The sequence below is a fragment of the Lycorma delicatula genome, chromosome 12, assembly GCF_047948215.1.
Source record: "Lycorma delicatula isolate Av1 chromosome 12, ASM4794821v1, whole genome shotgun sequence".
NCBI lineage: Eukaryota > Metazoa > Arthropoda > Insecta > Hemiptera > Fulgoridae > Lycorma > Lycorma delicatula.
This window is the reverse complement of record NC_134466.1, coordinates 56,307,879-56,320,892: the sequence shown is the minus strand read 5'-3', so window position 1 is coordinate 56,320,892 and position 13,014 is coordinate 56,307,879. Positions and strand designations below refer to the sequence as shown.

The window sequence follows — 13,014 nt, the reverse complement described above, 5'->3', positions numbered from 1 at the left end:
CTTAACATAGGTGTCTTTCATTTCACTGTCTTTCTTATTGGTATCACAGACAGATGACCTCTTACTTTATGTGGTCATAAAGTAAGAGGTCAAAGATAGAATAAGAAATTATCGGTCCATTTTGTTAATTTTAAGTCTTAGTACCGGCGAGTTCAATACTTGATATCGCCTTATTGTAAATTTAAAAAATGAATAATAAAAAAGATTCAAGAAATAATTTATATAAGTGATGAAACACTGAGATGTGATCCAGCAGGAACCTCATTAGAATATGATACAATGAGGTTACGTAATTTTATCGATATACATGTAGCAATCGAAAGACTCATTCAATGAAACTTAGTAATTAATGATTAAGTCTTTTTTTGTAACGATCTAAGTATTTAGAGTAAACAATACAATCATATTATCACCCTAATGATATGGACAGTTATTTCCCTTGATCGCTTGGAACAGTCATTCATACAGGATTCTTAAAGCTCACTTGAAATAATTATTTGTATTATTTTTGCCAATCAATATTTAATACAGAGTTATCAATGAACGAATTAATAAGAGAAAGAAAATAATAAATAATTATTAATAAAATAAAATAATATTATAGAAAATAATATTAATATGTTAATAAAATAATATTGTAGAAACTATACTAAATTAAAGCTAATATTTTTTTTTCAGAATCAAAGGAGGAATAATAAATACGTAAGTAATAAAAAAATAGCATATTATTAATCAAAAAGTAGCTTTTAATAAATGGATCCTATATATTATAATTACTGGAATACGGATTTCAAAATGCATTCTTTCCTACACAGTTCATCTAAATATCTCTTTATTTTTATGTATTTTTCTTGTTTTGTACAATGTATTTAACCCTACAATCAGCGTGAGCCTACAATCGACTTACGTTCATCGCGTCTTGTGCTGCCACTTTAGAAAGTTTTCATTACAATAGGGCCTTTGTTAAACCTTATTATTATAATGAATATTTATTTATTTTTTAATTAGAAAAATACAAATAATAATATAAATTTACAAATATTTTTGTATTTCAACAAAATCTATCTGAATATGACATTTTGAAATGCAAGTTGATACGATCGACGTTTAAATACTCTTTAAATACTTTTGAATATTCTATCAGTTATTTACTTGAATGTATCCTGCATTTCAATAGAGTGAATAAAGCAAAAGCTCTACTTATGTACGTACTGCTATTGTACATAAACAGATATTTGTTAAGGACTGTATAATTCTTCATCCGTAAATATTAAAAAAATGAAAAGTTTATACGAGTAGAAATCTTTTTTTCTATGAGAAAATACTTTTTCCAAACAAAATCTTTTCTTACAGATTGTAATATATTATTTTTTGAGTAATTGGGTACATATTACTTATAAATTTATGAAGTGCTTTAATATAAAAGAAATTAAAAAAACTACCTTAATATAAAACACTTTTAGGAGTATTTTAACAACTGTAAGTTGTCTAAAACGGTAACGCACAGTTTATCAGGATTCAAAGAAAATTATTATTTATATACCAAATCAAGTTTACTGCCTTTCAATGCATTCCGCCTTATGTAATGATGTTCGCCAATGGTTTATCATGTAATGTTAAAGGTGCAATACACGAACTTTTGTTAAAGTGTCGAATTTTCTGGGTCACAATAGCCCCATAAATCTTTCAAACGAATACCTAGGAATGTTTTATCAGCTTACGAAAGAGATGCAAGTCCGGAGAACGCAAAAAAGGACTGTATGGTGAATAGCGAAGGGCTTTACAAACGTAATCAAAGAATATATCAGTGGAAGCGGTCGCAATATGTGGGCACGCATTGTCATGTAGAATTAACATACCAAACTCGACTTTTTCTGGACGTAGTTTTCAAACTTTGGGTAGTTTCAACCTTCCGAATAAAATTCCTGTAGCAAGAAGCAGTCACGTTTATACCATTTGACATTCTGTTCGAAGCAATAACACCATCCTCATCGTAAGGGAAAATCGTAATTTTTCTACACGTTTAACTGCATGCGACGACATATCTTTGGTCTCGAATAATGTTGAGTCTTCCAAGGACTGCTTTGTGACTTCAGTCCAAGTTCAAATCACGTCCATGTTCCATCAGTAGTCATTATTCGATTTACGAACTGTTCACCTTCACTTTCATAAAGAGAAGGCAGTTCTCAAATAATTTTGTCACTTTTTGCTACTCCATTTGCTGTTGAATTCAATACACTGCGACGTTTTTTATTTTCCAAATTTTCCTTTAAAATGCGGTATACTGTGGGTTATTTTGAACCGGTTTTATTTTTGATTTCTCCCTGACATGTAACGTCTTCGTCAATCACTTTGGTTACAATACTGATGTAGTTCTTATTACGATGTATTACGTAGTGAAGTTCTTATTTTACTCTCATATATATCATCCTCATTCATGTTCTGAATTACTATGTGAAAGGTAATTATCGGAGGCTAAATAGGGAAAATAAAGAAGTAAGTAAAGAGCTCGTATTCCTTGTTAACTGGCTGATGTAATTTTCTAAACAAACGAGAAATGAATTTTTGACACCTTCGATAGGCGAAATATGAATGCCAATCGGTTGAACCAATCCTGCTATCAAAGTTTTAATAAATACTTAATTCATTACGTTTCAACAGTTTACATGAAACCATATCAAATTTAGATTATCTTTGATAAAGATACACAAGCCATCACATTTATTAAGTTTGCAGTATTTTCTTATGACTGTAAGGCATCTAAACTAAAGTAAAAAAGCATATCACGAGTTACCTTAGTTTCTACTAAGATTATATTTAAAAAGCACAATTTAGTGAATATCTCGATTAGTATAGTCGGAATTGGGGAAAATTTGCAAGCATTGTTCAAATTTTTTACCTTTCTTCTCCTTTTTCAAGGTCGAATTCAGAAAAATCTAGAAATTTAAAAAAAAATGTTTACATGACAATTACACATACTAAAAATCAAGTTGATATCTTCATTTTTCACCCAGAAATTAGAAATATATTAAATTTTATTTTAACCATTTAACATTCGAATTTCAAAAAAATCTTTTCTTAGTGTACACTTATATCGTAAGAAGAATATGTATACAAATTTTCTTCAATTTATCTTTACTCATTTTTAATGGTCGTTGATTAATTAGTCAGTAAGGACATGCTGCTACACAGGCACAGATATATATATATATATATATATATTGACCGTACTATAATGATTTTCGTTCCGATATTTTATTTTTATTAATTTAATTTAATTTTGAAATGGAAAAATGTGACTACTTGTATCGTGAATATAAGATTAAAGAATTATTGCGATATAAGAATTTTTCAGATTTTAATTACGTAAAATTCGGAAAACTGAAAAAAAAATTTAAACCATGGTAAAAAATTATTATAACAGTTCTCGTTACTTCAAAATCTATGTTTTATACGTGCAGAAGAGCAGTGGATCCTAAATTTCTGTCACGCCATATAAAACAAAAAAATAATATTTTTATATTTCCTAAAATACCTACCCATACATGTATTATGTATTTAAAATTATTTATGAATGTTTTTGAAATTATATTTAAATAAATTTACACATTTTTCAGCCCAGAAAATTTGATGTTATCAGGAATTGATATAACTGACACGTGAGTATGTTTTATTATATTTTTACACAATGAGGTAGGAAGAGGTTGAAATACGAATTTCATTTATCAAATTCAATCAAGTAACTTGCTTACTAATTTCTGTGTGCAATCTTCTGCTACTGCGATACATTTCAATGGTCAGGAAGGTTTTCTTATCTTAGAAGTGAAACATTTCGATCGTGTATTGACCTACCCTTACATATTTCTATAGCTTCTTTTCGAATCGAATTTTTCTCACTTTTACAATCCTTTAAGTGACCAGGCAGGTGACAGCTTGATAAAAATATATCCACGCCCTGCGGAAGACGGGTAGCACACCCTACTTGAGCTCTTACAGTGTTTCCAAGTTAAAGCAGAAATGTAAGGATGAACATTGTCCTGTTGGAACAAGACCTACCAGGCTTCACTTTATCTTATAAGACAATTGCGTAATACTTAATGATGATTGTTCTTTTTCTATAAGAACGAAGTGTTCGAGTATCCCTTGTTAAATTCCAAAAGAATATCTCCATTATTTTCAAAGGTAAAAATCTGGTTCTGCTTTGTGAGATATAGATTTCCATGAAAGATTCCACTAAATATTCATGTTTTGATACTGGCTCAAAATAGTTCATCGATATTTCATCGCAGTTTAATATGAAGCAGTGGCAGATCGTAGCTAAAATTAGTGGAGGTGCTGGTCCAGAAAATTTTTTTTCTGGACTTTTCAAGTTCATGGTTAAAGTTTTCTATAAAATAAAAGAACTGAAAAAAATGAATCAAATAGAATAGCTGGAAGCAGGATAATAATCTAATTCTACACTTAATCACATTCAAGAATGTGGCACATAGGATTTTAATCACAACACACGCTGAGTAAAAATAAATACCTTCGACCAGTACGCCAGGGTCGACTCTGCTGGAGTGACTGTGTGCTGTCTTCCCGTGCAGCCTTGCATGCTGCTTCCTGTGTGTGCATACGCACAACAGCCAAACACCACTTTGTTTCATTGTTACACATTGTAATCATGATCGTGAAAATGTTCATAGTTGACCTGTTACCTGTTTTTCCTGTTGTTTAATTTTACCAGTCTGTTTTTAGTTGTTGTTACCTGATTTAGGTTGCATTTAGGCCATCAATATTTGATTGATTATCAGGACATCTACTTAAATTACTAGAAATACTCTTTACATTGCCGCCACTCATTAAATATTATAGAGTTCATCATCGTCACTATGCTCTTGTAAAATAGTCAACTGTTTCATGAAATAGATCGGAAAACGGGACCATTATTGACAAACATTTCACATTACTCACAAAACTATACAAAGCCAATCAATTGTGAACACAGTAATTGCAGAATAAAGGATACCGTAACTAACAGCATGAACAAACAACAGCAAGAACAGTACAGCACTCAGGAATGCGGGAGCAAAGGAAAAGAGCTGCCAACTTTAAATTTAAAGTGCGCCCAGTTTTTTCGCATGTTGTACCAGCACAGATATATTGAAAGTACAAGTATACAATATTACAATGATACTACCAGAGCTACCTGGACAGTAAAACATGGAATCATATTGATTGCTGTAACAGTCCTGTCTCAGCAGAAACCCACTTGCCTCAGGACAACAGCCTTTCACGCGACTGCTATAGCAGTTCTGATTTGGATTTTGTACAGAGAAAATTCTTATAAATTTTTTTATTTATTAGAATGGCATCTTGCCTTCTGTAACATATAATTATTTATTTTATTTTTATTGTTATGTCCTTGACTGGTCATAGCTTATCGATGATTTAAATGTATTTAAAGTGAAAAATTACATAAAAAAGTGCTAGAGCCTTGGCAGTAATTTAACTGATTCTTTTTAACACTTTCTTAAAATTCTTCTAAGAAGTGAATATGGAGCTCTATCTTATAGTATTGTGTACAATATATATTAAATAGAGTCCATATTTTGGTATTTTCAGATTTTCTTTTGAATGTACACGTAAAGGTTGACAATGAAAATTATTTAAAACTATAAACTTTTGAAGTGACAAACCAAATCAGATTTTTAGAAATAATACATTTTTTATAATTTATTTCCAAACATTCTCAGACATCCTTGCAACTATCTTCAGTGAGTTTATAGTAATTCAAAAATTTGGTTTGGTTAACACTTCAGAAGTTCATGGTTTAAATATTGAATTGACTTATGGGAAGGATGTAATGGTAATTGATTTCTTATAATGACAATAATTATGGATTTAAAAAAAATAGTTTATCCTACTTTTAACACTAAAAATGATTTTCTTATTCACTATCCTACTTCACTAATTTCTCCGATGAGTAATAGAGCAATTGGTTTATATGTTACTGAAAGAAACTAAAATTAAGGTCCAGCCATGATTAAACAGATTGTAAATTCTTTTCAAATTTAATAAATTTTTTTACGTACAAAAACATTTTGTGCATATATAATAAAACTACATTTTATAGATCATTTGTAATAATTATTTATATATTTACTATATTAAAAACATCACAAAAAATAATAAATCATTCATTCTATTAACTAAACAAACAGAATGCATGTAAAAAACTGTTTTAATTTCAGGATTTCACATGATTCTAGGAACGAATTCTTTATTACGTAAGTTCAATTTAAAATTTATTGAAATGTTCTCATGTTGAATACGCGCGCGCTTGTGTGTGTGTGTGTGTGTGTGTGTGTGTGTGTTATCCATTGTAATGTTCAATGGAAGCTAAAAGTATTCATACATAATACACTGTGAGATGAGTACTCTTACATATCAGTTTTAAGTGACCAGCATTTTCATATGCATTATTTTTTTTATTGTTATTTTTTAAACTTCACAAAAAATAGATTTAATTAGATGTGTTACATAAGAGTGGTCTAAACCTTATTTATTCTTAGTTCTTTCTAGATGTAAACAGAGTGATATCATGAAATATTAACTACTTTAAATGAGTATGAATATGCTCAACGCTGCATTTTATGAACATCAGAACTGCAGGAAATGTTGCTGATTTCATTGTATAAACCACTTTAGCATAAATAACATGTATATTATATTAGCCTTCCATTATGTATTAGTGAGAATAGTCATTTTCATTATGATTAGGTTGTACATCATTTAGTTCAGTTTATTTGAATAACGATAGAATTAATGATATAAAAGTAAAATATACACATGATATATAAAAAAAACACGTCCATTTCTGACCATAATAAATTCTTCTTTTTGACTAGAAGAAACTGTTTTTTTTTGGTTTTTTTTTTGCCACAAGCATACACAGATGATGCTGGCAGTCATAATGCTACTATGAATAAATAAATGTTTATTTTGAACAATATGAAGTAATTTATAATGCAGATCACATCAGGAATCAGAAGTTGTATTACTCAGGGGATAAACAAAATATAGTTATCATTTTCCAGATAGATCAAGGGGAATCGTAATTAAACCATGATCAGAACAGCATAATTGAATACACAATAAATACAGAATTAATTATAAAATAAAAAGTGTTGTTCATTAAAGTACGGAATAGTACTTAAAATAGTAAACAGTAAATTAAATATCTAAAGATTCTAAATAAAATAATAAAATATAAGATGATTAAAATTTGATTAAAATATAAGAAAAGATTAATGAAAATAATTCTTAAACATACTATTGCTATTGTTGAATTTCAAAGCTAAATCAAATACTAGGATTTTTAATTTAAAAAAAAAAAAATACTTAAAAGCTAGCCCACAGATTAATTTTAAATATTTAATATAAAACCATTAGAATCATACTTTCATCTAGTGTGATATAATACTCGTAGTTTATGATATGGATGGTTTGAAATTATTTGTTATGAGAGGAATGGATTCAATTGCTTATTTCGCATTATTTTAAATAATTTACTTTCATTTAATTTTTTTTTACAATGCAGTTTATTCCATCATAGTATATCTGTATATGTGGAATAATACCATTTCATAATTCAAAGGAAATAATGTGAGAAAAGTTTCTTAGTTGGTGTAGACAAAAATAATACAGCTCCAATAATTTTATTCCATTTATTTGTCAGTAATTTTCAAACCCAAAATAATGTACAGCATTTTGCTGATATTTATTATCAGTTCAGACAAACATGTTTTTCAGTGTATAGAATTAGATAGAAAATTGTGTATGTCCTTGCACACATGTTCACTCACAATTTGAATGAACATGTTTGCAATTTTCTACCCGATTGATGATTACATTTATCTATTTTTTATGCACTAAACCAGTTTTCTCTCATGCTATTTACGGTGTGATATCCAAACCATGCCATTTCAGTTTGGCACTATTTTCCAAGAAAGAATATGTAGATAACTTGTTTACAGCAAGTTGTTAGCATGTGAAATTAGAAATCTGACTGACAATAACGTACAGTTGTATAGTTTTAAAAATTGCTGAAAATTAATTTTTTTTTAACAATGATGAATAAGCTGAAATTATTGTATAATATACGGGTATACTTATTCAGGCTTTGATGCTTAAATAACTATTCAAAAGAAAAGAAAAGGTTATTTATAAGTCACTCAGAAAATATTTCGTGCCTTCCATGGAAGAATACGATCATAAATTTTGATTAGCAATAGGTCTTAACCCACCCGGTTGGTCTAGTGATGAACACGTCTTCCCAAATCAGCTGATTTGGAAGTCGAGAGTTCCAGCGTTCAAGTCCTAGTAAAGTCAGTTATATTTATATGGATTTGAATACTAGATCGTGGATACCGGTGTTCTTTGGCGGTTGGGTTTCAATTAGCCATACATCTCAGGAATGGTCGAACTGAGACTGTACAAGACTACACTCCATTTACACTCATATATATCAACCTCATTCATCCTCTGAAGTATTATCTCAATGGTAATTACCGAAGGCTAAACAGGAAAAAGAAAGAAAGGTCTTGGCTCCTTATAAACACATACGTCTGTTAAAAATCCCAAAAATATGTGATCTGTGACAGGGATGAGGAATGATTGGAGGATAACTCAAAATCTGCCAAATTCCACCAGTTTTCTCCTATAACCATAAGACTTTACATTTTGTAAAGTAATTTTTTACAACCACATGACATTGATATATGGCTGAATCATACACTGCGAGAGGTAACTGGTCGGTTCTAAAAAATTAAATAGGCTGGATTTTATATCAATACTTTATTTATTGAAATTGGGTTAACAATTCAAAATATCACCAATTTTTTAATTCATGATTTCCATAAAGAAATACATAATTTTGCATGGAAAGAACTTTTTACATACAAAGCATAATAATATTTATTATGTCAATAAATATCTATGATGCATTTTATTTTATTGTTTTCTTTGTGTTGCATACAAAATTCAAAACTGAAACAAAAGCCATTTCTTTTTTTTTCAATTATATTGACTACATTACATTGATTTGGTCTTTTTCTGTTTGTATGGAATAAATTGTAAGATGATTAACAAAATTTGGTAAATGAACTTGTATTTAAACAGACACAACAATCCACATAATTTAATTCTTCACAGCCTATTACTTACAACTTCATTCAAAATATTTAGAAGATTGTCTCCTATTCATAAATGTGCAGGTTATAACAGTCACTTGCTTAAGATGAAATGAAAAAAGAAGAATAGAACAAAAATTTAACTCTCTTCCTTTTGATAAAAACTGTTTCATTAGCCACCTCAGGATGAATTTTTGATTAAAATTTTAGGATTGAGAATAAAAGGTGAAATGATTTTTCTTGGAATCATTGTTTTTATTTTTTATTTTTTTTCAAGTGGACACACTGATATCCTCCCTCATTTTGACAAAACATTTTTTTATCACATAGAAATTAGTTGTTTATAATGCATTTTAGCTATATTGGGTCATGCGATGAAAATTAAAGTAAAAGAAAATTTTAAACAATGTTAAAAAAACAATTTTTTAGAATTTTATTGCACGCTTCCTTACTCTTCTATTTAAATTTTTTTTTTTTTCAATTTATTTATTTACTAAGAGAACAATTTATATAAAAGATTTTATTGAAATAAGAATTCAAGTAGACAACATTTTAAATAATTTTTGTAGGAAGAAATTTAAAGATTTTGAAGGGATCTTTTTAAAAATGAAAAAGATAATAAATTAAAACTGGTAAGCAGAGAGTAATTCAATCCACCAGCTTGATCTAGTGGACAATGCGTCTTCCCAAGTCAGCTGATTTGGAAGTCGAGAGTTCCAGCGTTCAAGTCCTAGTAAAGTCATTTATTTTTACATGGATTTGAATACTAGATCGTGGATACTGGTGTTCTTTGGTGGTTGAGTTTCAATTAACTACACATCTCAGGAATGGTCGAACTGAACAATACTGCATTTCATTTACACTCATACATATCAACCACATTCATCCTCTGGAAAAAATAAAGGCAGAGAGTAATTTAGGATATTATAAATAATTTTTGAGTATAATTTACTTATTTGTTTATAAATGTTGCAGATTTAAATTCAATAACTATTAAAATCAGTCTCTAGTAGAATCTGTTACATTTCTTAGAATAATGATTTATACACCACAAAATATAACTACAATTAGTTTATTAGTAATGATTTGTATAATTATTTTATTTTACCGCTGAATATATTTTATTGTTATGGTCACAATCAAGTGACTGGATTGTTGAGTATCAGTATGTTTGTTTACAATCACATTCTATTTTATATACTCTAACTTTATCTTCTTATACAGTTATAAATTAATTTTTTCAGTAAAGAAGAATAAAAATTGTCACATTTTATTTATTATGTTTCCTTAATATTTATTAATTTTTTTTTTTCAGAAATGTTCCCCTTTCTTCCAGGCTACCGTGTGATGACTGGTACGTATGGTATTGTCATATTGTATAAAATATCTACCAAACAATAATAATATATCCTTAATAACTAGTTTTAAATAAGCTTTTATTTCCAATCTCTATAGTGTTCATTTTTATAAATTAAATTTTTTCTTTCTGGAAAAACTGCTTGACTTACATATTTTTCTGTATGCATCTTTTGTATGAATGTTGAGTATCTGTCTGATTTGCTTACTCATACATATTGAAACTAGAACATGGATACAGTTGTTTGTATTTCTAAAGCATAAATCAGGTCAACTAATTAAATTCTATAACAAAATATAGCAGATTTCCTTTTGTTGTTTGATTTCTATTACTTTATTCAATGGTCAATTGAACTGCTAATCAATCAGTTTATAAGACTATCAACTGAATATTGTAGATGATGAAAATTATCATTATAATGGATTGAATGTTGATTTATAAGCTATTATTCTTTGAAGTGTATTCTACATCAGAAAGAATTAAAAAGGTGATCAAAAATTTACCTTCATTCTTAAAAGCCTCTTTTTCTGTCCCCTCCCATCTAATTACTAAAAATATGAAATACTGATATTTGAATCAATCCAACATCACAAATTATATTAGAAAATTAATTTAATAATCATCGCTCCAAAAAAATGATATGAATTTCCTTTTTTAGCTATATCTTGCTTCAGAAAAGGAGTTAATGGGATTTGTTTGGATCTAAATCTTCTATATCAATAGATCTTCAAATCACTATAATAGGTTTTGTCCATTTCACTCTATTGGTCTGCAATACCAACAAATTAAAATTTTTTTAAATTTATTTTTAATTAAAATATATCTGGTAAGTTACCCATTGCATTTAAAATGTAAAAATCTTGATTTTTTTTTTATAACTCCTACTTCTTAGTACTTCTTAAAGAAAGAATTAGCAAAAAATTTTAGCCCACTTCCAAGAAAATTACAACTAATTTATTTGGAATAATGGCTGTATCTTTGTATTTTTTAAACAATTTCAAAACTGTTTTTAAATTTATTATCATTACCTAGGGATTATCTTCTTAAAATTTAATTTTACCTGAATGCTTCCTCTTGAGTATGGAAGCCACCAAAATGAAAAAAAAAAATTGTATATAGGATAAACTGCTTACCAATATATTATTCATTTCCTTCTAGCGCTTTCGACTATCATACCATCTTCAGGAGGAATTATAATTTATGATTGAAATATGTAAAAGTATAAAACTCATATATTTAAACTATATACATTACAATTGATTGTCATTCTGTAAAAGTTAAAATCTTGAGTCTAAGTAACTATGTCCATATTGTTATAGTATCACAATTATTAAAAGCCCCTGATGCATGAGCTCCCAAATTTTAAAGAGGTCAAAAATATTTTTTTGAAACTGTTATGCTGATATACTAATATTTAAAATTTTGGGTATTGCTTTATAATTCAAAAACAAATTGCATAACTTGACTAAAAGTTATGGAATTCGAACAGTAAACTTGAAATGTGTAAGTTATTTATATTGTTCTTGTTGATTACAATGTAGTGCTAACAGTTTGCATTGTTTCACATAATTTTTATCTTGGAATATTTCTATTTTAGGCATCCAGAGGAAAATGATTATGGTGATGTTGAATTCGTAACGTAAGTATTAAATGCTATAACCATGTTATCATCAAATACTTAAGCTAATTTTATTATTTTTCCTTAACATCAAATTTCAAAAGTTACTATTTTTTTTTCATTTTTACTTATCATCTGTGTTTCATTACAGTTCAAGACTTGTTTTTAAAAAAAATTTTTTAATTTTGAAATCTTTATTTGATTTCATACTGGTTTTTTTTCCTGAAAGCTAATTAGCTAATAAAGCTCCTTCTTCTGGGATGCTAATCTGCTTTTGATCAATACATTACTTCATTCATCCTTTTATTTTAAATACCTGATTTACAAATTCTAGCAGTAAAAAATTATATTACGTTTACATTCACAAGTGTTTTAATCCTTAATACTAACCGCTTTTTTAAATTTCCTTTTCATTGTTCACTCTTTTTCTTTTTAAATAAAATTTCTCTCCAAGCTGTTAATATGTATCGTTTGCTACTTCTTTTAACCAATGTTTTTGGTTTCTGTTTAAAGAATAATGTCGTTAGTGAATCTCAACATGTTTAGCTTGTCTCCTTTAACAGTTACTCCCTTCTTGCATTTGTCCTTTAATTTCTGAATTGTTTTTTCTATGTATAAATTGAAAAGCAAAAGGAAAAGAACATACACTTACTGTTCCTTTCTGTAATGGAGCTTCACTTTTCTTAAATTTTTTTAATCAAAAAGTAATGTAAGTTTTTTATTACAACTTTTATTATTTATTCTCAAGGTATAATTTGTTGATAGTCAACCTATTTATAAAATCTATTACTAGTTTTATTTGAAGAAAATATGTCGTATACATTACATGTCTATGGAACATACAAAAGAGATAAAAATATTCA

At 28.2% G+C, this 13,014-nt stretch overlaps 1 protein-coding gene across 1 annotated transcript in view; it reads left to right on the top strand.

The window, feature by feature from the left end:
• The window catches only part of LOC142333001 (uncharacterized), a 64,491-nt gene that overhangs the window by 29,570 nt on the left and 21,907 nt on the right, over nucleotides 1-13,014 (top strand). Inside the window, exons 8-12 of the mRNA XM_075379765.1 lie at nucleotides 679-702; nucleotides 3,618-3,659; nucleotides 6,237-6,272; nucleotides 10,492-10,530; nucleotides 12,131-12,172. Of these exons, the coding sequence (XP_075235880.1) occupies nucleotides 679-702; nucleotides 3,618-3,659; nucleotides 6,237-6,272; nucleotides 10,492-10,530; nucleotides 12,131-12,172 (183 nt within the window). The remainder of the gene's footprint in view (nucleotides 1-678; nucleotides 703-3,617; nucleotides 3,660-6,236; nucleotides 6,273-10,491; nucleotides 10,531-12,130; nucleotides 12,173-13,014) is intronic.